Source organism: Lonchura striata, chromosome 5, assembly GCF_046129695.1.
Source record: "Lonchura striata isolate bLonStr1 chromosome 5, bLonStr1.mat, whole genome shotgun sequence".
In the NCBI taxonomy this organism is placed as follows: Eukaryota; Metazoa; Chordata; class Aves; order Passeriformes; family Estrildidae; genus Lonchura; species Lonchura striata.
Window position 1 is genome coordinate 66,573,026 of NC_134607.1, and position 27,395 is coordinate 66,600,420.

At 43.2% G+C, this 27,395-nt stretch overlaps 1 protein-coding gene across 3 annotated transcripts; it reads left to right on the forward strand.

The window, feature by feature from the left end:
• The first annotated feature begins 1,291 nt into the window (after window positions 1–1,291).
• SEPHS1 (selenophosphate synthetase 1) lies at window positions 1,292–25,738 on the forward strand. Of its 3 annotated transcripts, none has more exons than XM_021530995.3 (9): window positions 1,292–1,413; window positions 4,487–4,748; window positions 7,856–7,959; window positions 12,427–12,534; window positions 13,155–13,309; window positions 14,120–14,210; window positions 17,135–17,234; window positions 18,666–18,878; window positions 23,542–25,738. In XM_021530995.3, the coding sequence occupies exons 2-9, from the start codon at window positions 4,556–4,558 to the stop codon at window positions 23,754–23,756; spliced, it is 1,179 nt and encodes a 392-aa protein (XP_021386670.1). In that variant the 5' UTR covers window positions 1,292–1,413; window positions 4,487–4,555; the 3' UTR covers window positions 23,757–25,738. The 3 variants fall into 3 exon arrangements, with proteins under 3 accessions (XP_021386670.1, XP_021386671.1, XP_021386672.1); XM_021530996.3 differs by lacking the exon at window positions 1,292–1,413 and adding an exon at window positions 1,782–2,177; XM_021530997.3 differs by lacking the exon at window positions 1,292–1,413 and adding an exon at window positions 1,782–2,152.
• The last annotated feature ends 1,657 nt before the right edge of the window (window positions 25,739–27,395 follow it).

The window sequence follows — 27,395 nt, forward strand, 5'->3', positions numbered from 1 at the left end:
GGATGCTTTGCAAATCAGTGATGGAAAAGGGTTGAGTTGAGCAAGTAGTCTGTGACAATCCTGGTTGTTGGGTACTAAAACACAACCCAGCTTCCTACAGTTGTGCTGAACCCATCACCACCTGCCACAAAACAGGATTACATTTTTCCTGAAGTATACTCAAAAACACATTCTGGGGTAAAAAATGTCACCAGCTGACACACCCATCCACATTGCAGTGCTCCTGCTGTGGTACCTACAGCCTTCCATGGGCCACACACTGATCAAACCCCTTGGAGATGACACCTGAGGAAATGACACCTCTATCTCCCTGGGTCCACAGTCTTAGCTCTGCACACAGAAAAATATAATGTTGGCCAAATTTTGCCCATTGTCAGGTCCATTTGACCCCCTCACTTTCCTTCTTGCTCAACATTTCAGTGTGACATGGATCAAATGTGACCTTTTGTCCAGTTTCTGGGCAAAATTCAGCATCGATGGAGGACCTGGCTCTGCATGTACCAGGTCTCCTCAGCTCTGGTTAAATTTCCCACCCAAATTGTTCCCAATCTCTAAGTTTTCATATTGAAAGAGAAGGTGTCAGAGCAAGGAATTCTACAGGCAGACTCGTGCTTCTCAGGGGAAACATCTGTGTGGGGAAGGATTTATTCACAGAAAGGATGGTTAGACATTAGAACAGGTTCCCAAGGTGATGGAGTCGCCATCCCTGGAGGTGTTTAGGGAAAGCCTGGAAGTGGCACTCAGTGCCACGGTCTGGTTGACAAGGTGGCGTTTGGTCACAGGCTGGACTCGATCTCAGAGGTCTTTTCCAATCGATTTCTAATCGATCCTGGCATTAGGGGGAAACAGGGACAGGGGAGATTCAGATTAGATCCTGAAGAAGCATTTTTGCCCGCTAGGATGCCCAGGCAGGTGGTGCAGTGCCGGTCCCGGAGCCAGGTGTAGGAGGCGCCCGGGTCGGGCGCTGCTGCTGAGGTTTAGAGCCGAAGGGGTCACAGCGGCAGTGCGGGCTGGCGCTGAGCTCCTGTAAAGGTCTCTGCCAGCCCCGGTGACCGCGGGGTGCACGAAGGGGCCCGACCCACACACGCCCGGGCTGAGGGGCGGGGGGGGGCGGTGTCGCGACATGTCGCGCGGCAGCGGCGCGCGCCCCCGCGCGGGAACGCGCGTGGGATGCGGTGCGGGGGGGAGCGGGAGGGGGCGGGAAGCGCGGAGCGGGGAGGCGGGAGGGAAAGGGAGGGAAAAGCAGGGAAAGGGAGGAAAAGGGGGGGTTTAACCCCCCCGTGCCCGGCGGCGGCGGCGGCATTTTCTATTCAGGCGGCGCTGAGGGAGCCCGACGCGCCCGGTGCATTGTGGGACCGCGCTGGGAGTCCCGTTCGCGGGAGGAGGCGGAGGGCGAGGAGGCGGCGAGAGCCGGTGAGAGGGAGACCTGAGGAGGGAGGAGGAGGAGGAGGGGGGGTGCAAGGCGGGGAGATTTAAAGGGGAATTCGCCTCCGCCGTTCCCGCCGGGCCGGGCGCGGGGGGCGGCGCGGCCGGGCGCGGGGTGCCCGCCTGGCCCGGGCCCCGCCGCCCTCCCTCGGCCCGGCCCCGGGGGAAGGGCGGAGGAAGGAGCGGGGATGGGGGGGCAGCGCCTCACCGCGATGCGGCCGCTTTAAAAAAATTTGGACGCCGGCAGCGGACGGGTTAAATTTTTCGCCCGCCGACATTTTTTTTTTTTCCCTTTTCCCTCCTTTGCCCCCCCCCCATTCCTTCCCCCCCACCCCCGTGCTTCCCTCCCTCCCCATTACGGAGTGTCGGCCTGGGGGGCTGCTCCCACCATCCCACCCGCCGTCCCCGCCGGCGAGGGGCGAGCCCCGCCCCGCTGTGACACCGAACCTGCACGTGGGGACGCGGCGGACACCGCGCTCGGGCACCCGCGGGCTCCGTCCCCGCCGCCGCTCCCGGCTCGGCTTCTTCCTCCTCGTCCTCTTCCCCCGCCGCCTCTCCGGCCGCACAAAGAGCGGCAGCGAAGGCCCCAGGTTTGCCTCTAAAGGCAGCGGCTGGAAATTTAAGGTGTCCCGGAGCCATGTCTGCCCGCAGCGCTCCCCGCCGCATTCCCCGGATCGATGGTGGTTGCAGCGCCTCGCCTCGTGTGTCTCGGGCGGCCGGGCTGGCGGTGGGTGCGCTGGGGTTTGCTTGGGGTATGTAGCCGGCTCCAGTTCTCCCTCCCTCCTCCCCTTTTCGCTCCTGTGCTCCCCTCTCTCTGCTGTTTAGGAAGGCAAGGGTTAAACTTTAGCTTTTAATATTTATTATGCCGCTCTTTTAAAGTAAGAAACGTCTGGGTTAGGAGGTGTTGTCTGCTGCTGGGGAGGGATACTTGTCGCTCACATCGCACTGCTGCATCGGCTGCCAGAATCGCAGAATGTTCTGAGTTGCAAGGGACTCACAAGGGTCATCTGTCCAGCTGCTGGCTCTGCACAGGACAGCCCCAAGAATCACACCTTGTGCATGAGAGTTGTCCAAGCTCTTCGTGAACTCTTGTAGGCTCGGTGCTGTGACCACCGAAGTCACCAAAACCTGATCTTGTGGGAAACGTTGCTCCCATGGGAGTCTGCGAATTACACAGTTGCACGCAGCTTTAATCAGATCTTTATTAGAAAAGTTACTGTATTCTCGCACAGGGGATGTTTTCCATTAAATGAAATCATCTTGTTTGTTTCACGAGTTGTTTTCAACCGGGGGAACTGTGTCCTTACAGTCCTCGTGGCTGCAAAAAGTTCCTAGTAGGCTGTGGCCTCTGCATCCAACCCTGTGTAAATAGGCAGGGGGTGCTAAGCTTATTTCACTTATTGGTTAGATGAAGGAAGATGTTTCTCTTGTGGGGCAAGCTGCTTTTTAGAATTTTCTGGAATTAATTAGACTGAAGTGTTAAAAAAGAATGAAGAAAAAAAATAGACCCCCTCCTTGAAAAGCTTTTGTCTCCTATTTCTGTTGACAGGTTGTTTTCCAGACACTTTTTTTTTTTTTTTTTTTTTTGCAAATGCTTAGTGTCTTGCATTGGAAGACAACAGCTAGGAACTGAATTCATTGCTCATCCAAGACACGTTCGTGTAACTAGGGTTTGGATTTCTGCCCAAGCTTAGGCTTTGGAAGATTTGTTTTAAATAAGTGCCACACCTCCTGGAGAAGGAGGGAAAACACAGTGAAGGGGAGTTGGGCTCCACATCAAAAGTTCTCAGGGAACCTTAAAACTTCAGTTCCTACAAATTACAGTCAATAAATTGACTTAAAGGTTTATGGAACAGATGTGCTGGTTAATAAGTGCTGTGTAGGGCAGGTACAGTGCAGTCTGTAGGTTTACTTCTTTCCTTCATTTAGCAAAGTTGAACTTGGCAAATACCAGTCACTTTAATTCTTTTCAGCCTATCCTCATTAGGGCATGACCATCAGTATCAGTTTTTGTCAGTGATGACGCTCAACTCTGTTCTTGTTGCTCTTACATAGGATCCTTGCTTTCTAAGAAACTACTGCTAGACAGGTTGCTTTTAGTAATTCCTGAAAACTTGTTCTCTGAGAAAGATGAATTGTATTTTATCACAGCCGTTCCTGTTTAGAAATTAGTGTCTCCGTTAGGCCTCTTACTAGTTTTGGAGTGTGGTGGATGTGAGTCAGAGTGGAAAAACGTTCTAAAATTAGACATGCATTGTTAAGAATTTTATTAAATGAATTGCATCAGTGTCCTTTTACATTACTTTTTTAATGGATAATTCTCTGATTTTCTGTATCATTAGTTGACTAAAAAAGGGCTGAAGAGGCCATAAACTTAATTTCTCAGCCATTTTTTTGCCTCTGAACATGCTAAAAGGTGAACTGGCATGCTTGTAGATAAACCACTATTTAAATACGGCCTCTTTGTTCTTCTGCTACCTGTACCAACAGTGCACCAGGACTGTGTTTTCTCCCAAGGAGAGCAGGTGTATTACGAAGCCAGCTTCTTGTTTTGGGACTGAAGCAGAGCCATTATTTGAAAAGCATCTTATTTTTGAGATTAATATGTTAATGGCTAAAATTATGACCCCACACTGAGCTGAGTACAAACAGATGTCTCTGCTGAGCATGCTGCAGGATCAGGGCCCAGGTTGCCTTTTGGCCTCTGTGCTCTGGGAACTATTATTTCTTTCATTACCTCTGCGTTAAATGAGGATGGTAAGTGTGTTAGATTCTTTTTTTTAATGAAAACCTTATACAGCATATCTGGAAAAGAACTTAATTCTTTGATTCACCTGGCATAGTTATAGTTTTAAATGTCAGAAGGTACCGTAAGGAGTCATCCCTTTGTAGTCATAAGGAAATGAGTTGTGTGAGATGTGCACACCTGTCTTAACAGGTGGACAACCACAATGAGCACTTTCTTTTTCTTGCACCACGTGGAAAACATGTTGTCTTGCAGGTCATAGGAATTTCCAATGTTCCTTTTTTTTTTTAATTGTTATTTTTATTTCTTAATAAGACTGATCAGCAGAGAAACTGATCCCGTTGCTGTGGGGTGGGAGAGGCCGGCAGTCTGTGGGAGAGAACCATGTCTGTTCGGGAGTCCTTTAACCCAGAGAGTTACGAACTGGACAAGAGCTTCCGTCTGACGCGATTCACTGAACTGAAGGGTACAGGCTGCAAAGTGCCGCAGGATGTCTTACAGAAACTGCTTGAATCTCTACAAGAAAACCATTTTCAGGAAGATGAACAGTTCTTGGGGGCAGTTATGCCCAGGTTGGGTAAGTAGTTGCTGCTCTGGACATTGGTGGTCCTTTTGCTCAGTTTACTTAGTGACACGATCACATTTGTGGTTTGTTTAACCAGTTTGAAAATTGTGTGTTGCATAATGCATGCACAGCATCCAGAAAGCTGAAGAATGAATCTCATGCTGTCATTTGTTGGCATCTGGGATACAAGAATATGATCTTAATTGTTTAACATCCTGCAGTGTAGTAACTCAACTACAAAGGCAAAACACTCAGGAGTGGCCATTGTGATGGGCACATGCTTAGGTGTTAGTCTGCTCCTCCCTTTCCCCCCAGTAGTTGCTGTGCAAACTGAAGTCCTGTCAGTTAATTTCTAGACTTTTATGGTCATGCATTGCATTTGGAATTTGATGCAATGGATGAATGAATTTGGATGACTCCCAGGTGAATTTCCCCCTCTCCCTCCCTTCCCCTCTGTTCCTGGATCACAGAAAGTGAGCAAGAGAACTTCCTTGCTTCAGCTGACTGGGAGTGAATTGTTTCACAATTGTCATTATTCCTTTGAGTCCTTTCCTTGTTCCCCACTCTAACTCTTTTGCTCACCTGTAGAAGCTGCCTGGGAAAGGCTGCCTTTCCAAGACCTCTGTGTTCTTGCCAGCTTCACTTTCTCTTTGATATTTGCACAATGATGCAAGCAATAAGGGAAAACAACCTGCACAAGCCACCTACATGGGGAACAGGGCAAACGTAGGTATTTTGATACCAGCTACTGTACCTAATATTGATATAGATAAATTAATGTAGATAATGTGTTTAATGACACTTTTAATTCTGTTTGTCTATTTACTCAGCCCTGCATATTCAATCTCATTGCAGTGCAGAATTTTTTTTCCCCCCTCAACTTAGGAATATCAATGGAGCATTTATTCTGAAATTATTTCATTATCAGTTTAGTGTTCAATAACCTTATTTACAATTATATAAACATTACTAATTGTCTATTAGCAGGCTAACAGGTTGCAACCCATTATTCTGGTAGAGATTGAATATAATCAGAGATTAGTAAGGCGCCCATGCTCTTGTTTAAACAATGGGGATCTTTGTATGAAGGAAGTGTCTAAACAGCAATTGTGTGTGAAGCTGGGGTGGCACTATAATTTAATATTCCCTCATGGAGGACACTTCCATCTTTTTTCATCCCCAAATTGGTATTTATATGTATTTTTCTAAATTAAGTAAGCTGTTTACAGAAGCATTTCAGTTTGGCAATTTTCTAAAATCAGCAATAGTTCGGTTTAGATTTTTCTTACAAACTTAGAGGCTCTAAACAATAATGTAACTGCTAGTAGACTTTTCTTCTACAGCTATATGAAAAGGTATAAAAGTAGATTTACGCCATCAGTGTGTAGGTGTGAAACCATGTAGCAGAAAATCTGCTAGTAATCAAAGGTGAAGAGTTCAGATCTCTTTTAAAATATGCTTTTGTGATGAGTATCACTTTAGCAAATGTGTCTTTGGATAAGTTTGGTGTGAGATTTGCCTTTGATGTCTTGTACTTAAAAGGTATAGATAGGTAACTTTGCCACCTATGCATAGGCATCATGCTTTTGAAATGCAGTCAGAAGGGAGATTGCCAGCAGCAGGCTCAAGCTCTCCCCTTTTTAATTCTGCAAGGGATGTTACCCAGAGCAAACTGAAATATGACTGTGAGTAAAAAACTGCAAATCTGATGTTTATTCTCAGAGCTGTTATGAATCTGAAATCAGTTACAGCTCTGAACAGATTCTCTTGTTATTCAGAGCTGTTTTGGTGGAACATTAACACAGCCTCAGAAGGACCATCATTGTAGCCCTTTGGTCCGTCTGTCAGAGTTGGTTTTGGAGTGTTATGGCATGAACAGGTGAACTGAGGGCAAAACAGCTCCTGCACCTGGGCCACTTCCCTGTAACTGCTTAAGTGCCCTTCCCTGGAGGCAGTGGACATCAGGCGTCGTGGCTTGGGTGCTTCTATCAACATTGAGCAACCCTAAATGACTGCTTGAGAGCTTGTTAGTACGTGTGCTTTTCAACAAGGAAAGATCTCCTTCCTCTAGGCAGGGGAGGCAACATCCTCTCCACCTGTATATTGACTGCCTGGCAGACCTCTGTCCCCTCAGAAAGACTCAGATGACACCAACTTGCTCCATGCCTGTACAGGACACTGCCAAACACTGCTTTGGAGCTCTTGCTAGGGTAGTGTGTTTCACTAATACATGGTCAAAAGTTCTGTGTGACATCTGCTCCCTAAAAATGGGCTATTTTGATGACCCTTGCCCTGTGGGGCATGCAGAGTAATTCCAGGTAGCTTGCTGCCAGTCCAGGGAGGAGGTAAGCTTCCTGCCATTGCTGCAAGGCACAGGCTATCCACAGGGGAGTGTGGCTCAGCCAGCATGTTGTAATTTGTCACCTGCCCCTTTGGTGTGGGCTCTTCTGTTGCAGCAAATGCTGGAAGGTTCTAACATCGTATGTTCTAGTTGAAATATCCACTGCCAAGGAAAAGGTTATGGTGCTCAGAATTGTGGTTTTCTCCAAGGAGTTTGGTATCTATCAGGTGGTCTGCAACCTTCCAGCTTTGCAAGGGGAGGCTAAACCGGTTGCTAAAGCTCCAAGTGGGTGAATCATCTTTTACCAAGGGCTTGGGCTGTGACATATGGAGTTCTTGTTCCTGCTGAAGTGAGGGAATGTCCTTTTTGAGATGCTGTGTCCCTTCACAACTGTCACTGTGTTTGACAGGAAAACCTATTTGCTTTTGACAACATCAGTGTACTTAGTTCCTCTTAACTTTAAATGTACTTACATAAAAGCACAGATGTTCTTGATGTGCTGTTATGCTGCTGCAAAAGAATAAAAACCATTGTAGTTTAGTTCTTGCCTTCAGCCATTTGCACTTATGTTCAGTTCCAACCAGGAGTTTTCTTTCTTTGCTTGTTTTTTTCTCTTACTTGTACTATGTGCTTTTTCTGGCAAAGGACATTGCCTTGTCTGTTTAGGCAATGTTAGGAATTGTATTTCACTGACACGTTTTATAAACTCTTTTGTTAAGAGCAACAGATAATTCAGAGCACAGTTCCCCACCTCACTGATTGATTTCTGTCTTTGCAGGAATTGGGATGGACACTTGTGTTATTCCATTAAGACATGGAGGTTTGTCATTAGTTCAGACGACAGATTATATTTATCCTATTGTGGATGACCCTTATATGATGGTAAGTTGGCTAAACTTGGTTTTTGGGTCTGTTACTGATTTGGGCTTCTCACCAACCTGATGGCAGTTCTAGATGTGTGGTGCTAATTGTGTGATTAATTGCATTCAGAGTCCTTCCTAAATAGACATGAAGAAGGAAAAGCATAATTTTGTCCTGGAATCCCCCACGTTGGCCAGGAATGCTGCAGTGCTGCTTTCTATGTAGGTGAAAGTTGGGAGAACTGGCACCTTTAATTCAGATTTCCCTGCATCTCTTGTTCTGTGGGATTTGGTTTGAAGAGCCCAAAAGGGGGAAAAAGAGCAGCCTGTGAAGTAGCAGAGACTGAACTCCACTTACAAGCAGAACCACATTGTAATTGGCCTTTTCTGAGGTATTGAAATAACCAGGTAGCCCATTAGAACTGGAAATACCTAATGTCAGTAGTTGGCAATAGCACCTGGAAATTTCAGAGTGCTGTGTGAACACCAGCTTTCCTGTGGTGCTACCTCTACTTGAACATACATACATTGAAATGAGTGGTTGGAAGGTGTGTGCACTTTGGCCTTGGTTCATTCTGTGCTCCTTTCACATTTAGTCTGTCTCAGCAGAGGTTCCTGTATGTGTGGCAGTGATCAGTATTGACTTGAACAGATCCTGGGAAACAAATGAGCTTTAAAAAATACTTTAATAAAGCTATAAGGAAATGTTAAATGAAAGGTGCAGAATTCATGTTTTCTGTGGTTTGGATGTGACTCATTGCTTTTCTTGTTGGTGTGACTAAATGTTTTATGTGCTGCTGTCAGTTTGTTTGCTCTGTGAGACCTCTCTGGTAGGTTTTGGACACAGTTTGAGACTGAGGCCATCTTTTTTCTTTTTTTTTTTTTTAGCATGCTTGACCACGTGTTGTGCACATATGTAAGCCTAGCTTCTATAATTTCTTTTCCAGGAGAGCTCTCTTTCTGCAAACAGAGCAGCCAAAAATTTTAGGCTGGCCTCTGGAGTGTGGAGTTGTTGAGCTCTCCTGAGAAATTTGATTCAAGTGGGTTGCTTTAATATCATGTGGGAACTTGTCGAGGACCAGAGGAGAAAAAATGTTTTGGAGATCTGTGTTCAAGTTCATCACCTGAGAAATTCTTTTTTCTCACCTTGTAACAAAAATTTGAGGGACAGTAATGAAGGCTGTGGTGAAGGGGGAGGGTTGCTCTGTTTGAAGATACAAATGCCACAGGAGCAGATAGATGGGCCTGTGCCCAGATGAGGTTTAGGTCAGTGTGGTAGGAGTGGAATGTAAATTTGGCCTTAGTCCAGCTTCAATGGTTGCATCATAGTTACAGTCTGTGCTGTGTTCCACATGCACCAGCAGCTGTAACCTTGGTGCTGTCTAACTCTCAAGTCCTTCACTTTTCATTCTTGAGGGCATTTATTTTAATCTGGTGGCTGACCACTTCCTAATCTCTTTACATATGTGTATTTCTTCCTAAGAGCTAACTGAGGATGGGGATTGTGTCTCAAGCCTTCTTGCTGATACCACCAATGATGATTCAGCAGGATATTGCTCCTCTGCTCAGACCTTTCTCATGAGGGCAAGAGGACCCCAAGGGACAGGGTAGATTACCTCTTATTTGTGTGGACCAGCATTGGTTAGAGGACAGACAAATACAGTTTGCCACGGGGCTTATGGATGGTTGTTATAAGCAGAAGAATTGTGAGACTTGGGAATTTTGTGTTGGTGTCCAGGCTGTAAAAAGGGGTGTGCTCTGGCCTCCTCTGCTCAAGACATGCTGCTGTTTCCCTGCTTCTCCAGCTGCTTCTTTCCCTGCTTTAAGTCCAGGTGTCTCCTGACCCATGCCTGTTGTTGCTGTGCTACCAATATCACACACCTGCAGTGCACACTCTCCTTGCCCTTCCCCTTAAGTCTCCTTACCCAGGCACTTCTAGTCTGGTTTTGAGTGGGTTTTCCCTGATCTGGTCTCTTTCTTTCTCTGTGCACAGAGTTTACCTGCAGCTCTTTATCTGGTCTCTCTTTCTAATTGGAGGAGAGGAAGCAAAGAGGGAAAGCCAAAAGTGCTGCAAGGGAACTCTAAGCTGGGTTCTGTGACAGAAGGGATTAGGAAATAGCTGAGGAAGGCAAAACTGCTTGTGGACTCAGCTGAACTTCCTATTTCTGCTTCAGAAAACAGCTTTCACTCTAGTACTGCTTATTTTAAAACTAAGTTCTGCAGTTATATGCAAAAATCATTCTTCCTTCTTTTCCTCTCTCTCCTATACTTTCACTTTGTCCTTGGACACTCAGTCCATTTGCAAAATTATCCCTAGGATGTACAGGTGTATCCCTGTAAAATCTGTACCAAGCACAGGATTTATTTAACTTAAATGTCTTACTAGAAAAGTTACAAGCAATCAAAAAAAGGTTTCATAATAAGTATCAATCCACTGGGACTAAAACTGGATACTGGCCTCTGTTGTAGCACTGTGGAGATACATGTTTGAGCACAGGAGCAAGGAACTGGCTGATTTGAGGGAGTACATCTTTCCCCTTCCATCCAGAAACCTTTCTGTTGCTGTTTTAAGAACCTTCACTCAAGACTGCAGATGGGTGTCTGATTCATCCTTCGCCCTTACAAATAGTTCTTAGTATTACACACAGATCTTTGTGTTTCAGGGCACTGTGCAAGCAGGCAGGTGACCTGCAGGACCTGGCCAGGCTGACCCCTGTCTGTGAGCCCTGCTGGGTTTGCAGGTGTTCACAAGAGCCCACTGTTGTTCTCTCTGCTCCTTCAGACTTGAGAATTGCACTTCCCTGAATTCGTTTCCATAGTGGTTTTGGCAGTTGGCAAAAGCATTATTAGACTGACCTCTCACTATCAGAGGTGTTGTCCTTATGGTTTTAAAAACTTATCTGTCATTACTAAGAGGGCACAAACCAGCAGTTTGCTTGGTAAATACTGAAGATAACAGAGAATGGTTTGATAGTTCCACAAAAGGGAACTGGCAGGCATATAGAAAATTAACAGCCAATATCCATCAAATAATGCAGTACACAAGTCTTTTCTTAATAGTTTAAAATTTAAATTATTAGAATTTATTCCAGTTCCAAATAGCAAGGATTCCCCTGATGCCACTGAAAACTCTTCAATTTATGAAAAACTGTATTATATTTATTTGTGATTCGGAGATGTTGTTTCATGTTATCAGTTAGTGAACTAACTGCCTGAAAATATTAAGTTTTTTGCAAATTGTATCAAATAAACATGCTGTTGCTTTTACCATGGTGGTGTGTTGCCTTTGAACATAATGGAAAGCACAGACCTAAAATCACAAAGCCAGGTGGTGGTTACAGTTCTGCAGCTGTAAACCTAAAACAACTTTCATAAAATGCATGGAGTCTTCCAGAGTAACACAACAGAATTTGTGCTATATTTTAAAATATCTTGCTGTCCCTTAGGACACACACTGTATAAGGAAGTTCTGCATCTCCATCAAGAAACTTGATGTTTTACCTGTGCTGGGTGCACACCTCAGAAACCCTGATTCAGATCCATTAATTTAGTAAAATCAGAGCAACTAACCTCATGCAATGTGAGTGATGGCTTCTCAGTCCTGTCAGCTTCCTGACTTCTTAGAGGAATCTTTAGCAGACAGACAGTTTTGTCTCTTGTACAAGTTTTTGTTTGTGGAGATACTCACATGTACAAACAATAATCAGTAAAGTTGGTGCTGTAGCAAAATTCAGCCTGATCTTGTCACATGGAATGTGACATAAACACATCTCTCTCACTATGTGAGTGGTGGGGGTACACAGCTTCCCCCAGTGATGGTAAATCCAGTTCCTGGGAGGCCTGAGCTCCTTTATTCCCTGCACATGCTGTCATCAGAGGAAGCAGCCCAGTGCGGGTGTGTGCTGGCAGCACAGCTGTATCCTCTGGGAAGAGGAGTTCTATCCTAGAAACTGAGGATAGCAGACATGGCCTCCAGAGCAGTGCAGGGAACAAACATCTTTCTCATCAAGGACCTGTCTCCTGCATATTCTGATGCAGATGTTCAATATGTGCTTTTTGGATTAACTTCCTAGCAGTTGTGAATTCCATGCCATGGCCATCTCCATCAAGATGTACAGTTTTGTGCTGGAATAAGTTAATTGGAATATACCATGTTAAGTAAACAGCCTGTTATCAAGGATAGACTGTTGATCTTAACTTCAGCCTCTCAGATTGGGCATTCAGTCTGAACTCTGTGATTCCTTTGGAGTCAGTGAGAAAGTGTGTTGACCAAGACATCTGGGATGAATTCTCTCCATACCTGTAAAAGGAAGGATACCTGCATTTCTAGGTGGGCACATACCACATCTCTAGCTGGGTTTCTTAATGCTGTGGAGTGAGAAGCTGTGTCAGAGTGCAGACTCACACTGGAAGCTTTGCTTGTGGAAAGTGTTTAAACATTCACCAAGAGTGCTGCAGATGTTTTTTCTTCTCTCTCTTTGTTTTTCAGGGACGAATAGCGTGTGCCAATGTCCTAAGTGACCTTTATGCCATGGGGGTCACAGAATGTGACAACATGTTGATGCTCCTTGGAATCAGCAATAAAATGACAGATAGGGTAAGACTTTCGACACTTTTTTGTGAAGGAATAATCAAAACAGCTAGATGTGCTCAGAATGTATTTACCTTTAATGTATTTTCTCCTCAAAGTTTGAAGCTGCTTAAAGAAGAGATGGTCTTATTGAATGGCTTAGTTCATAGAATGTTGCCTCATAAACATTCTGAGGTCATGCGCTAAAAGTTCAGTTTTCTGTGGCATTGTAATCTGCTGCCTTCATCCCCACCAAAATGGGGTGCCTCCTTCTATCAAAGGCCAGCATTTGATTGCCAGTTCATCTATTGTTGCCTTTTAGCACTGCTCTGCTGTAGCTGTACCTGATTACAGCAGCAGATAGTTGTTCTGAGTTTCCAGAGCTCTGATTACTCCTATATGACCTTTTGAACAATGTTTCTTCAGTGTAAGAGTGTCTTTGCACCTCTTCTACACAGAGCTGTAAAACTGTAACCCTATGGGATAACATGCAGTTTTCAGGAGGCTAGACTCTTCCTAAGGGTTGCTTTTCTGTCATGAGTTATTTGCCACAAGGGCATTTGGTTGGAGTGGTTAAAGCCTTGGACCATTCTTGCAATGACTAGCACTACTGTGTATGGAATTCTGACTTCTGTTTTGATCTCTAGGAAAGAGACAAAGTGATGCCTCTAATTATCCAGGGTTTCAAAGATGCAGCAGAAGAGGCAGGAACATCTGTTACTGGTGGCCAAACAGTGTTAAATCCCTGGATTGTTTTAGGAGGAGTGGCCACAACAGTCTGTCAGCCTAATGAATTTATAATGTAAGTTAAATCACTAAACAATCAAAGGCACTGGTCTGAGGGTTACAGTAAAAATCCTTTAAGCACTGTGTTGTGATATTGTGGTGTGTCTCCTGATGAGTAAAGCAGTACCTTCTGCTTGCATTTGTCCTTAGCACTCAACATCATCTCTTTGTACATATTTGCTTTTTTCCAAACAGGATGTCCTTTTACCTCTTCACACCCCCCAGTCCTTTTTGATCCTGTTCTCCTTTTGATAGGAGAATTAAGTGTCTAATCTTTAAAGGAGTGGAGACTGTATTGAACATAAATTTCTGCCACACTTATACACACATTTCTATACCATGTCCCAATTATCCTGTTAATGGCTGTAGAGAACTACAGAACTGCTGTCTTTAGAGCATTCTGTCCATTTAACAGTAGCTGATTTTGAATGTCCTACTGTGGCATGTTACTCTACATAAATTAATTTGTGCATGATCCTAATGCTGGATACCTTGTGCCCTGGGTAGAAAAGGTAATTTTTTTTTCCCTTAGCCTCTCCTATGTCTTCTTGAAAAATTTGAAAGATGAGTTGTAATTTGGTGTGTGTCTGACTGCAAGCATTGTTTTTTCCATGAAAAAAGGATTAGCACTTTTTAAACAAGTTTTCAGCATTTTCCTCAATAATATTGTGTGGCAATGAATCCCAAAGGGTAATTCTGCAATTAGTCAATTTTTTAACTGTTCAGTAAGATGTGTGGGTCTGTGAAAATGTAATTATCAGCACTTATTCCTAATAATGTGTTTGAATCTCGCTGTGTAGTTAATATATGAATTCTTTGTTTCCAGGCCAGACAATGCAGTGCCAGGAGATGTGCTTGTATTAACTAAACCCTTGGGAACACAAGTGGCTGTAGCTGTCCACCAGTGGCTAGATATTGTAAGTACACTGCAAAAAAAGAAATAGGGAAGAGGTGTAAAGATGACCCTCCTCATTCCCTCAACATGACAAAGTTTAGCTCAGATGGGAGTCATCTGTCATTTCCTCCTTCCTCCTTGATATGCTCCAGCCTTCCCTACTTGTGTGCAATATTCCTTTGGAATCAAGGCAATTTACAATTTTGTGCTTAGTGAGCCCATCTTAATTGCACCTAATTCTTAGTTATTTCTCAAGCATTGCTGTAATAACCAAAATTGTTTACTAACAGAACAACAGACTATCACCCTGGGCAACATTATGCCCTACTCCACCTGCCAAAGTAATTGGCAACACTTACTGATGGCAGTTAGGCCAAGAATGCTCTGTCTGTGTTCTTGGGCTTTCTGCTTGTGTACATGGAAGTTTATCTGCGTTTCACATGTATTGCCCTGTGCATTCAGTAAGAATATTTCTAGCAGCATTATGCATGTAGACATACTTCCATCTGTTACTTCAGGCAAAAATGTAACTACTGAACTGAAAAGTAACTGCAAAATTGGCATCTGCTTATGTTGTCTGGCTCCCAGTACGTGACTTCCGAATTATAACTGCTCAGTTTACACTCTAAAAAGATGCATCTTTTCTACTTTTGGGACTCCTGAGCCAAAAGACTGGCAGAGGAGTGAGCTGGAATCTACTTTGGTTTGGCTGTTGGCCACTGCATTGTCAGATGAATTCTAATTAACACAGCTAGTGTTAGCAAAGAGGGAGAGAACCAGCTTAAGCCTTCACTGGAGTCTGAAGTATGAGCAACAAGGGAAAAATATTTTTCTCCTTCTTCATAGGGTCTGTCCTAGCAACTTTGACCTCTTCAGAATCCTGTGTTTTCCACAGATGGAAGGATCAGGGCCTCAGATATCTTGATATGAAAATGAAGTGAAACAAGATCCCAATTCCATAGTATGTTTTCTGGCCATAATCTCACTTCTTAACATATCTTGTTATTGGTCTGACAAGCAGACTTGCAAATTAAGGCTATTCTGAATTTCCACATATTTCAAATACTACTAATTTCCTCAACTGTCAAACAGAAAAACCTTCTGGTATGAAAAATGAGAACGGCCAGGAAATCAATACTGCTATTTTATGTGTAAACAGAATACATCTTTGACTGTGGTAGGAAAATTTCTGAGTAGCTATGCTACCTTTTCTTTAGCTTTGTTTTGTGAAAGCGCAGGGAAAGTGAAACTAGAATTAATTACCCATCAAAAAATCCAACTGTAAATCAAATTTTGGTGGGGAATTAGACTTCATATTAAAAAGTGTGTGGGAGAAGGTATAGCATAGCAAGTTTATGTGTAGGCAAGAAAGGAAAACTGGATTGTAGAGATGTGCATGCTTAAAGGCATGAAAGGGGCTGTGATGTGCCCCTTCAGAGAAGAGAGGGTTTTCTTGCTTTTTGCTGTTGTCTACAGACCCTTTCTCATTGGAAATCCAATCTTGCTTTTATAACCTGTTTGGAAATATTTGCAAATTTTTCTACTGTAATTCCCTGTTGACTAACCCCAGTATCTTGATTGCTGTAGTAGAGAGGAATTTTCCTCCAGTTTATATCTTACCTGTTTATGGCTCTTCAACCCTCAGCCTTGAGTTCTGCTTCCACACTGCCTCGTCTGACCAGTTTCTGTCCTGTGATCAGCCTCAGAGCTGTTTTTGAAACCTGAGGCAGAATGACTGCTCAGATTTTTTTCAGTCATTCCCAGAGTAAGAATAATCACTATTCCATCATCTCTGTAGCAGCCACATCTTATTTTTTGACCTGGTCTCTCATTTGTGTAAACAAAAATTATTTTCTTTAATTGGTAGATCCAGTTCAACCTGTCAGAAATTCTGTTACCATGGCCATTGTTCTTTATTCTTTAACAATCTATTTATTTAGGCTGACCAGTCTTTCCCCCTTTTGCAATTTCTGGATTCTCTCTTACATCCCTTGAAGTCAGCACTCATGTTTTAAGACAAGATCCTTCCCACTGTAGCATCACCTACCATTTCTTAGTAGTTCCTGCACCTTTTGTTAAGTAAGGTGTTTGTTCTATACATTTACTCTATGGAATGGCAGTGTAGATATTGTGGCTTCAAAAATCCTACTAGTGTTTTCTGACTTTCAGTTCTCCGTAATTTTATTTTCATTGAAAAAGAAAAAAAGTTAAATCAGTTTGTAGTGTGGCTTTTAAAAATAAAATAGTTGCGTTGTTTCATTCTGAATCTGGAATCACTTCAGCTTTGAATGAAACAATTACCCTTTATAAAGGTACTGAATTCTAAATTCTTGTGAAAACCTTCTGGGATGAAGAGCATTTTTGGGAATATGATGAAGAGATGAGACCATACCAGACACTGGAGAATGGGTGGAAGATGCTGGTGTTAAATGGTAAAGGAGGCTTATGAAACTGTCTTAATCCTAAACGAGAGAGTGATTATGTCCTGCCTTGGCATACATTCCTCTGACTAGGACTGGTGCATATCAGTGGTCTTTCCTGATCAAAGTGCCCAGGTATGAAGTCAAGAAAAATCTCTTTAAAAGCCAAGAAGTTAGAAATTACAAATCTCAACATCCAGCAACAAAGTTTTTTTAAAATTTGGCCATAGGAGTTCAATCCAGAGAGTTGTCTTGAAAGAGTTCTTTCCCTAGGGTATTTTATTCCACTCCAGTCAGCTGCTGAAAATAGGATTTGAGATACTTAGTGCCTAATAGATCTTTAAATGAACTTCGCTGGGGTACAACAGACTAAGGCACACACCTCTGACTGAAACATTTTGCCCCTGTCTTTATTTTAAAAAAAGTACATTTTGGATTAAAGGTTTGGGGTTTTTTAAGTGGTCAGGGTGTGCTTGAAAATGTACAGCTGAAAATTTAAAAGAAACATTTTTATTTCATTCATTAGCCTGAAAAGTGGAATAAAATCAAACTCGTGGTAACACAGGAAGATGTAGAACTAGCGTATCAGGAGGCAATGATGAATATGGCACGGCTGAACAGGACAGGTAAGAAGAGATGTGTGTGATGGAGGGGAGGGGTTGTGAGTATTTCCAATTCCATATCCATTTCATTTCACTGCCTTGGGGAATTGTGACACAGCCACTTTGCGCCTTGCATTCTGCCCCATCTCTCTGCTATTCAGTGTTAGTGAAACTAGCAAATTCAAATCAAACGCCCTCTTGTAATTATACAGCAAAAACACAAAGCTGCTGGATATGATTATGACTCATGTGAGTGCTGCGAGTAACATCCCAGTGAGTTAAAGGATGTTTTAAAGCGAAAAATATTGGATTTGTTCCTTATTTTCTTGCATAGAGAAGGCCTACTTTGTTCTAACTATGCTTTCCACTGTGTGAAGTATGTATGTTATATATTTTGGAAGTGTGTATGGAATATTTTTTTTTTCTCTATGTCTTTTTCCTATTCCTGTAGTAGGTTTTTTGTTTTGATTTTTTTTCTTTGAATTTTGGTGAAGAAAAGGTTCTGCTTTTACCCTAGAAGTTTTAATCCAGGATTTCCCTTCTTTGCTCAAAGTATCTTTCGGCGGAGTGGAGAATTGAGTTGTTTCCTTACTTACTTCTGAGGTGAAGGAACAGGAATAGTTAAATAGCTCTTTTCCCGTTTATTCAGTTTTCATTTCTTATGTCATCCCCCTGGTTTTTCATTCTTTGTCACAGCCTTCCAGGAAAGACAAACGACCAGCATTGTCTTACGGAAAAGAACTCGGTCCTGCTCGTGCATTGGGAAGCACCCAAAGAAAGTCAAAGTGTTCTCGGTTTTGTTTTTCTCTGCTCTTGTCAGGCACTTTAAACAACACTTAAATATTCTTAACTAGTGCTATTGTCCTGCATGCAGGGGTGCTCTTTCCCCACCCTGGAGCTGCAAATGTGCAGGAATTTAATGAATGTATAGGTGGGGAAGCTGAAGCCCTTCCCCCACGGCCGCAGGCTTTGTTCTTCAGCTCTTAAACTTTGTGTCCACATCTCAAGTTCTGATGTCAGCATTGCAGGGCGGCAGGGGAAGAGGTGTGAGAAGACTGACCTGTGTCTGGTCCCTGCCCTTAGTGGAGCAGAGCTGGGCTCAGAACCTCCCTGGCCCTCAGCTTTGGGAAGCTTGGATCTGAAGCAAACTCCTGTTTCTTAGACTTCCAGTATAAATGAGTAGCATGTGTTGAATAGACCATGCTCATAAAAGCAACTTCCATGACGGATTTTCAGCATGTTTTAGTATCTTAACTACGAACTGAATTTTTTAAGTATTACATGCACTATTGGTGAATTCCAGTTCTCTTCAAGCACGATTTTATTTATTTAACCTAACCTGGTTTGTATTAAAGGTATGCAACTTCATTCGGACTGTGCACAATATTATTAAGGCACTTTCCTGATAATTTGGTATTTTCTAATTCAGTGTTCTTTCCCCCCCATCTCTTGTAGCTGCTGGACTCATGCACACTTTCAATGCACATGCAGCTACAGACATCACAGGATTCGGGATCCTGGGGCACGCACAGAACCTTGCCAAGCAGCAGCGGAACGAGGTGTCCTTCGTTATCCACAACCTGCCCGTCCTGGCTAAGATGGCTGCTGTCAGTAAGGCCTGTGGCAACATGTTCGGCCTCATGCACGGGACTTGTCCAGAGACTTCAGGTAGGTGACAGCTGTGCCACCCTCTTCCTTCCCTACACCTGCACCTCAGAATTCCATTTCAAATGCACAAACACAAATTGGTGCTGTGTGTTCAGAGTCACAGTTGGTTTGGCACCTGGCCAAGCTAATGAGCAGCAGCCACACAGCTGTTCACAACTGCCTCCTTCAGCTGGGCTTCCAAACCACCATCCTGTCCTGAATGCCTTCTGCTCCTGTATGGAACACTATTACAGAAACCCTTCAACCCTCCAGTTTGCAATTAGAAGTTAACGATGATTCTAAATTCTTTTGACACCTGCTTTTCTCTGTTAACTCTGGAACAGTGGATATCTGGAAATTCCACCACATCTGGTACAGTTTTTTCAAAAGCAAAGCCACTGGCAGTAGTTTTGCCTGACAAAAGGATGCTGTTTGGTTTGTTGCTATAAAATGTAGTGTTGGGTGGGGCAGTGTTGGCAGCTGAGGCCTTCTCTGTCCACAGTATACAGACATCCAAGAATACAGCTTAGAGATTTTCTCCTTTACCTTTATGAAATATGACTTTAGGGATTGTGACAAGCAGCAAAAAAAAATGTTCCTTTCTGACCCATTTATTACTTGAGCTAAGGAAAACTGCCACTTGCAGTGAAAGTGAGTACAACAGACTGGACTGAAAACCTGGCTGTGGACAAAAACACTTAGAGTCATCAGGTGATGAGAACTTCTGATGGTTTTTAAGTTGCCTTATTAAGAGTAGGCTCTTCTCTGATGAGCATGATCACTGTCATCTGCTGGATGTCTTTCTGCTTAACTTTTGCCTTGAATCTTCTGTTTAGTTTTTCTAATTTAGTCTGACTCTTCTTTCTCTTTGGGAAATGGAGAGATGTAGCAATTAATCTTTTTCTCTTATTTCATTTCCCTGCCATTTCTGGCTCTCCAGAAGTATTATCCATGTTCTCTGCAGTTCACAACAGAGGGGGCCCTTGAAGCAAAACAGTCTGAAGATCCGGAAAAAAGCATCACAGTGAGAGCAATAAGCTTTTCCCCTAACAAATACATAACTTACCCTGATCTGCTGAGTTGTTCCTTGGCCTTCTGTGCTTGAGCAGACACTCTGTCCTACAGAGACCGTGTGGCTCAGATGATGTGTAACAGGATATGGGATGTGAACCCTTTCCAAATCCAGAGTCAGAAGGGAGCAGAAATATCTGGTGGCAGCTTGGCAAGCTGTGTCAATAAGGTTGGTAGTACCAGTGAGATTCTTAAAACCCAGAAGCCCACATAGCTAGAGTGCCAGTAGCATTTATTATTTGGAAAAAGCCCAAAAAGTAGCATGATACAGAGCTGGAACTGCAAGGTGCCCTTCCAGGTGAGTGCCTGTAGTAGAGCTTTGGATAGCAGTTGGTGTGGGAATGGTTGAGCTGCAAACCGAGTGCTTATGTCCTCAGAGCTGCCTGTCCTGCACTTTGGGGATACCCAATTCTCTTTTCACTGCAGGAATGTAAAACAGTGCAGATGGATGCATTGCTAGGAAGTGAGAAATGCTTGACTTCAGATTCTCTTCTGGGAGTGAGAGCAAGAGGTCTTTTTGAAATGCTGAGCAGCTTGCATTGTGCAGAGATGGATGATGATGGGAAAAACAGCGAGACAGATCTGGTTGGTGGTGAACTGCCTGTGCCTCAAAACACATCTGTCTGATTTGATCACAGCGCTGTGTTTCTTTCATTAGAGGTGGCCACAGGGATTTGTCACAGGGCAGTGACAAAAGATCTGTCTGCCAGATCCCCAAAAGATCCATAGCCATGTGGATACACTGGCCAGGAAGCTGAATAACCACCCATAGGCTTTAGGCTTGCACTGCAGGGCCTGGTGTGTGTCAGCAGTGTGAGCTGGGCAGGCTGTGCTGGCATGGCTCGTTAGCATTCACACCAGGCTGTTTGCACACCTCCTGTCCTGGGCTTGATTTATGTGAAGGCCACGGCCTGCCTTGCTGTGCCTGATACCCAGCTGTGGGGAGGCCTGCTGGGGCTGCTCAAGGCTCTGCTTTCTCTGACACTTCTCTATTGGCTTCAACTTCTAGACACGCTCTGTCTGTAGCTTCTTCATCTGAGAACACATGTTTTTGAGCAGAGTGCACAGGCAATAAGAAATTTACTGAAAAACTATTTGAATGGATTTTAAGGTTATTGTGTTGGGGTTTTTTTCCCCTATGTGCATTTGCTGGGCACCTGTTGACAAAAGCCAGTGTTGAAAAGATGTATTATGTCATCTGTTCCATCCTTCAGGCAGTCTTGCTAATGGTGTAGTCTCCTAAAATTGCACTATTATATGATTCTGCACTCTCTTTTAGGGAATTCCTTGGTAATGGCTAAAGTTGCAGTCAGGCATTTGGTTTCAAAAGAATGAATTGTTTGTTAGAGTGGCTACTTGCAGAGATAAGTCACAGAGTTACTGTTTGGCACACTGATACATGTATGTATTTTTCCAGGCCTAATAACTTTTGGATGGTGTCAGATGACTCAGTGTAGTAGAGGTATCTCAGTAGCTTGGTATTTGTGGAGATTGGGTGGAAGTAGGCAGATGGATGGAAAAGCAGGGCTGTGTCAGTGCCTGACTAGAGGCAAGGCTAATGATGTCATGCTGTTATAAGTCATTGCGGGAGAAAGCCATTAGCAGGAGCAAGGACTTGGTTTTGATTCATGAACTATTTGTATCTCTGCTCTTAATTACAGAGCTTTGCCTGGCTTGCTTTTTAAGTGTTCTGTGTCTACTTCCCTGCTTGAAATACTGCTTGTTAAAGCCAGCAATGTTCAAAGCCTCTTACAAAAAACCCCCTTTTGTTCTTATAAAGATAAGCCAGGAGAGCCACCAAATATCTGCATCCTTTCAATTGCCAAAAAGCAGAACAGCTGGGAATGCCAAGAGCACAGACTAGCCTAAAAAAGGTAGTGGAGAACTCTAAAGACCTACCCAAAGGGCTAAAGAGACTGGTCAGTGTACCAGAGAAATAACTATAATCCCTGCATACAGAAAGCCTGCTGCTGGTTGAGAGTAGCCCATAGCCTTTTAAAGCATTATTGATCAGACTGGGATGTAGTCAGCAGGTGGGAAGAGATTTTTTTTTTTTCCCCCCACTGGAAATTAGGGGTTTGATCATGTTTTTGGTCTTGCCAGAGAATGATAAGGGGGTGTGTGTACAAGTGATACAAAATTGCAGGAAGAGCATGTGTGTGAAAAAAATTGAGTGAAGATTACTTTTCTGCTCTTTCTTGTTTCCTTTTTTTACCATACTTGCACATCTCCCTTCTAGCACCTCCTAGTTTGCACCTTCTCTGCACTGCCATTTGCAAACATCTCCCCTGACTCACTTGCATCATGACGTAAGTTTCTCTTCAATTGAATTTAGAGCTTCCATAGGAATGTCACATAGTTCCTTTGCAATTGATTTGTCTATTACATCTGGAGTCGTTACAGCCACTGTCATTCAAGCTTATGGGTTTTTTGTTGTTGTGTTTGATGGAAATACCGGGATGTTATTTTGAAATGTCAGAGAGGTAGGCATTTTTTGGCTGGCACACTTTTCTTCATAATCTAAAAAAATTACTTTCACACTTCCACTTACCCTTTTGATTAACTCTTCATGTTCAGTAGCTGCTTCTTCATGGCCCTAAATGAAAAGTGTCTTTAGTCACCACTGAGGGGACTGTGTGCTCAGAAAAGCAAACATCAAGGTGCCCACTGTGCTGAGGAGTTGCCTATGGGTGAGGAGGATGTGGCACCTGAGCCCGGGGTGACCTGCTCAGCAGGTGGCCCTTTGTCCCAGAGCTGGGTCAAAGCTGGTGGCAGAACTTGTGAGGATGAGAAAGCTTTGGTTCAAACAGTAAGTGAAGCTCAGCCGGTGCCCAAATTCTGGGGTGTGTGAATCTGGTCTCTCCCTGTGTTCTCCAAACATTTTCAATTCACTTGCTAACCTATCTTTTTCAGTGCTTTGGGATTCTAAGAATGGAAGTGCTTTTGGGTCTAATTGTGGAATGGTGAGCTTGCTAACTCATTAGTGTGCTGCTTCTGAAAGCCTTCATTAGTAAATGAAAACATTTCAATTGTGTCTGAGGAAAAAAACATACAGGAAAGGCAAAAAAGGTTAGAAAATTGTCAGACAAAGGGGTCACAAGGGCTGTCACAGGGAGCACTGGATCAAGCCTGTGTTTCATGTTCTGCCTCTTGCATTCTCAGCAGGGCAGTGGTCCCTGCTTTGAAGAATGATTTCATTGCAGGCAACAGGATTACTCACAAAATCAGCTGCCACCAATATGTGGTTACAGGTATCTGCATATGACCTTTATCCAAAATGTTTCTGTATAGAGGCACTCTGCAGTCCTGTGAGGAAGATTACAATGCTGATGTTGTTTCAGTGTGTCATTTGTTGGCATCAATACCACGTCCTTTTGCCAACATCCTTTGTGTGCATTTGGCTTCATTTATACGAAACTAAACACTGCATTCAGGCACAGACATCTTGCCGTAGAGAAGAGCTCAGACTTCTCCTGTGTCTTTTCTTGGAGTCTTTGGAGTTCAGCAGATTCCACTGAAGTCACCAAGTGCTTGTCCAAGTAGGGCTCTGGCAGATCAAGGCTGGCATGCTTTGCAATCAGATGTTCTGATGCTCTGCTCTCTTTCTTTGCAGGAGGCCTCCTCATCTGCTTACCACGAGAGCAGGCAGCGCGTTTCTGTGCCGAGATCAAGTCCCCGAAATACGGCGAAGGCCACCAGGCGTGGATTATCGGCATTGTAGAGAAGGGCAACCGCACGGCCAGGATTATAGACAAACCCCGGATCATTGAAGTGGCACCACAGGTGGCCACTCAGAACGTGAATCCCACGCCCGGTGCCACCTCTTAATAGAGATGAATTAGCTGTTTGTTTTTGAATAGATCTATTCCCTTATCATCCTACAATTTAAAGAACTGTAAAAAGAAAAGAAAATTTGTTGTGTCTGCACATCTGGTGGCCTTAGGTCAGTTTATGAGTGGATACAAATAATAAAATCCATTGCCTTTTTTTCCTGTTACATTAACTGAAGATGCACCTAATCTTGAGGCAGCTTCTGAGTTGAGAATTATATTGTTATCCAATACTGTTGATTCATTTTGAATCTTTAGACACTTATCTCTTGCCGCATAGGCTCTTTTTAAAGGTGCTTTCACGTAGCACAGACATTACCAGTAGTAGTGTCGAATAGCAGTTTGTGTCCTTTCATTATGTGTATATTTATCATGAATCTAATTTTGATGCCTTGAGTGATATTCCAGAAAGGCAATAAATTGACAAGAGACGCAGTGGGTTACCCAGTAGTAAGAGGTTGCATGATTGCATTCAATCTTCAATTTTTAAAAAATTTTATTTTATTTTCTAAATTTTTTGGTAAAGTTTAGTCTTACCAAGAGCATCTACGACCCTGGACATTGCTTGGTAGTGCACTCAGTTTAAACAGCAAGTGCTGACTATTTGCATGGAAAGCGCTTCAGAGTCGAAGGAGTAATTTTGAATTTCATTATTTGTAGACCTGACAATATTTACTGTATTATCAATGATTGTTTTCTTTATTGATAGTAAGGACAAATAAATCTCTTTTTTTTTTTTTTTTGCAACGTGATTGGATGTGCTATAGTGCAACAAAGGTTTTGCAGACCAAAAGGAGGTTACTGTATAATATTCATTTACAATTCACTATATAAATAACTACACAAATAATTTTTAAATATAATCAAACTAAAATAAACCTCTGTTCTGTGGATGGTAGTGTTTAATACATTTTATATTTTGTATAGTGATTACAAGCCTTTTTTGTTTCTTTAAAAATCAGCAGCTGTTTAGTATAATACTTAGTATTATTTTGTTCTTTGCTCAAATACAATTTTCTGCACGCTTTTGTGATCTGTGTTTAAAACCAACATTGCCAACAATGCAGCTTGAACTTAAGCTTGTTATTCAAAATAAATATTTAATTTTTTTTATTGCTCTTGTATAAGTGCATGAACTTTTTTGATTCCTATCTGAATTATTCACTAGCAAGAGGAGAAATCCTAATTTTTAAAAATTTTATGGCATGTGTGATTATATTGATAACTGTGATCACTCCTTGAATCAGTTCTCCAAGCTGTGATGTCCAGTGGTAATGTCGAGTAAAGCTGAGGGCAAGTAGGTTATCTCCAAGTATATTACCCACTTGATTTTGTTTATTTTACTTACCAGCACCAAGTCTGCAACATTTTGAATTGTTTCCCCTGCAAGTGCTCCTGTGCCTGCTGTCAGCAAGAGGAGGGCTCGTGGAATGGATGCTGGAGCTCGATTTCCCAGCCAGCACAGGGAGCTGCCCCTTGCAGCCTCACTGCTGACCCCGCTCTGCCCAGACACTCCCTGCTGTCCTGAACTGCACTGAACCCGCTCGTGGAGCTTCTCCCAAGTTCTGGAATTTGCTCCTTGATATTCAGACCAGCAAGAAGAAAATCTTGGATATTTGTTACTGCAGCAAGAATTATAAAGGCTTCCATCTATAAAGAACGAGTTACTGGGTCAGATTGAATCTTGTGCATCATGCACGGTTTAAATTTCCAGTCTTCCTCCTAATGGCATCTCTGGCAAAACTTGGCTCATCTTTTTTCCACTCAGTAGTGTTTTCAGCAGACACCTTTTGCAAAGCTAGAATGTTTTTTTTTTTAAATTCCCCCCTGGTGAGTAGCTTAAACCACACTGTCCCTCATGTTCCTTTTCCTGGAAGAGAAGTCTGAGAGTTGTGGATTCACCACAAAACCTCAAAGCACTAACCAAGTTTTGCTGTTAGGTTTTTCACAGCAGTTCTGAAATTAAAGTATCAAAACCCAGTTGTGCAAAAAATACTGATTTAATTTTTTTTTTCCTGCTGTTCTGTGATGTTTGTTCTGTTCATTTTCTTTAGGGTCGTGGGCAAGACTGTATCTATATAGGTTCTTTTAATTAAAAAAAAACCTCTTAAGTGGATCAAATGGGTGCAGAACCAGTCGAGTTCTGCATGGAAGTGCATGGGTCAGTTGTAGTTGAGACTGGCACTGGATGTGTGCCAACTCCCCTCCAGCAGAAGAAGGTCCTTGTTGGTCGATGCTGTTTGGTTTTTTCTCTTGTCCTTGCCCTGCATGGCAGAAGGGCCATCTCCAAGGGAAGGTGGCTGAAGGAGGCTGCGTATCTCTGGACATTCGGAAGAAGATTTCCTGTCACGCCGCTGGAAGCAGCTACAAGGAAAACCTCTCGGGTGAGCCGATTTAAAAAACTCTCCCAGTGCTTCCTGATGGCTGGAATTTACATCCCAAAGCGCTTCCTGGTGCGCCGCTGAGTGAGTGATAACTTGGGAAGTCCTCTGTGAGCATCACTTTCATTGACGAAGTTTTATGGTTTTTCTAAATCAGAGATGGTAGATCCCAGTGAGCTGTAGGAGGATATATTGTAAGGGCCTGGCAAGTCCTAAATCCTTCAGCATTAAGCTCACTTCGAGATTCCTCTTAAATGAAGGGGTTTTTGAGATGCTGGTGTCAAAAAGCTGTGAGACAGCAACAGTGAAAAGCTGTTTTTAGTAGCCACGTCCAGTCATTTATACAAATATAATGTACTTTGTTTGCATACACGGGAATCTCTGCATGCACCAGCTCCCATTCCTGCTTGTAAAACTCCAAGTTACTAAAAGAGTGGAGAAAAAAAAAAAAATCTTTATTTGAAAAGGAAGCATTTAATAATTGAAATATTCACTAGGCTAATCAACACATTTGATAAGTAGTATATATTTTTGGAAAATTTGTAACAGTTGCTGCTCTTAAGCCTGTTGTTTTCCTCAGCGTTTTGCTTTCCCCCGCATCAGGGAAAAACAACACTTTAAATCTGTGCCAGTACATAAAGCCAGAATAGTTTGGTCCTTTTTGTTAGTTTTTTTTTTATTATTATTTCATATTCTGCTCTAAATTCAGGATTAAATCTTTTCTAATAAGGAGATAATGAAAATTAATGTGACTGCTGTGGTGAGAGGGCAGCAAACCTGAGTTCCCACAGGGAGTTGGGTGGGCACAGTGGCTGATACTCAGAGCTTCACTGACTTTTCACTGAAGTTAGGTGAACAGCTGGGAAGAGCCACCTGAGTTCATATCTGCATTCTGACCACGAGATGTGATTGCAACCCCTGTGACTGGTGCTTAAAAAGCAGAAAGGTAATAAAATATCCTTTTGTTCAGCCCTTCAGTAGGCGTTTTTCCCAGCTGAGTGGTCATGAGGGAGAACAGGATCCCTTTGGGCAGCTGTGGACATCAATAGGAGCAACATGTCCATGAGGGAGACTTTTCCTTTCTGGCCCACTGGCTGCTGAGGTTGGCTGGCACCACAAGAGCCAACCACAACTGGGGTTCTTACACTCTCTGCTCAGAGCACTGGTGGATCCAGCTGTCTCTGGTATTTCCAAAGGGATGTGTCAACAAGGTATGGGTGGGCACCCCCAGGTGAGAAGTTTGGGACAGCTGCAGA

Bases quoted from the DNA above. Each gene is read 5' to 3' on its own strand.
- SEPHS1 (XM_021530995.3), top strand. From the start codon at position 4,556: ATGTCTGTTCGGGAGTCCTTTAACCCAGAGAGTTACGAACTGGACAAG. The intron at 13,310-14,119 runs GTAAGTTAAATC...CTTTGTTTCCAG, and splicing joins CAGCCTAATGAATTTATAAT to GCCAGACAATGCAGTGCCAG. The intron at 14,211-17,134 runs GTAAGTACACTG...TTCATTCATTAG, and splicing joins TCCACCAGTGGCTAGATATT to CCTGAAAAGTGGAATAAAAT.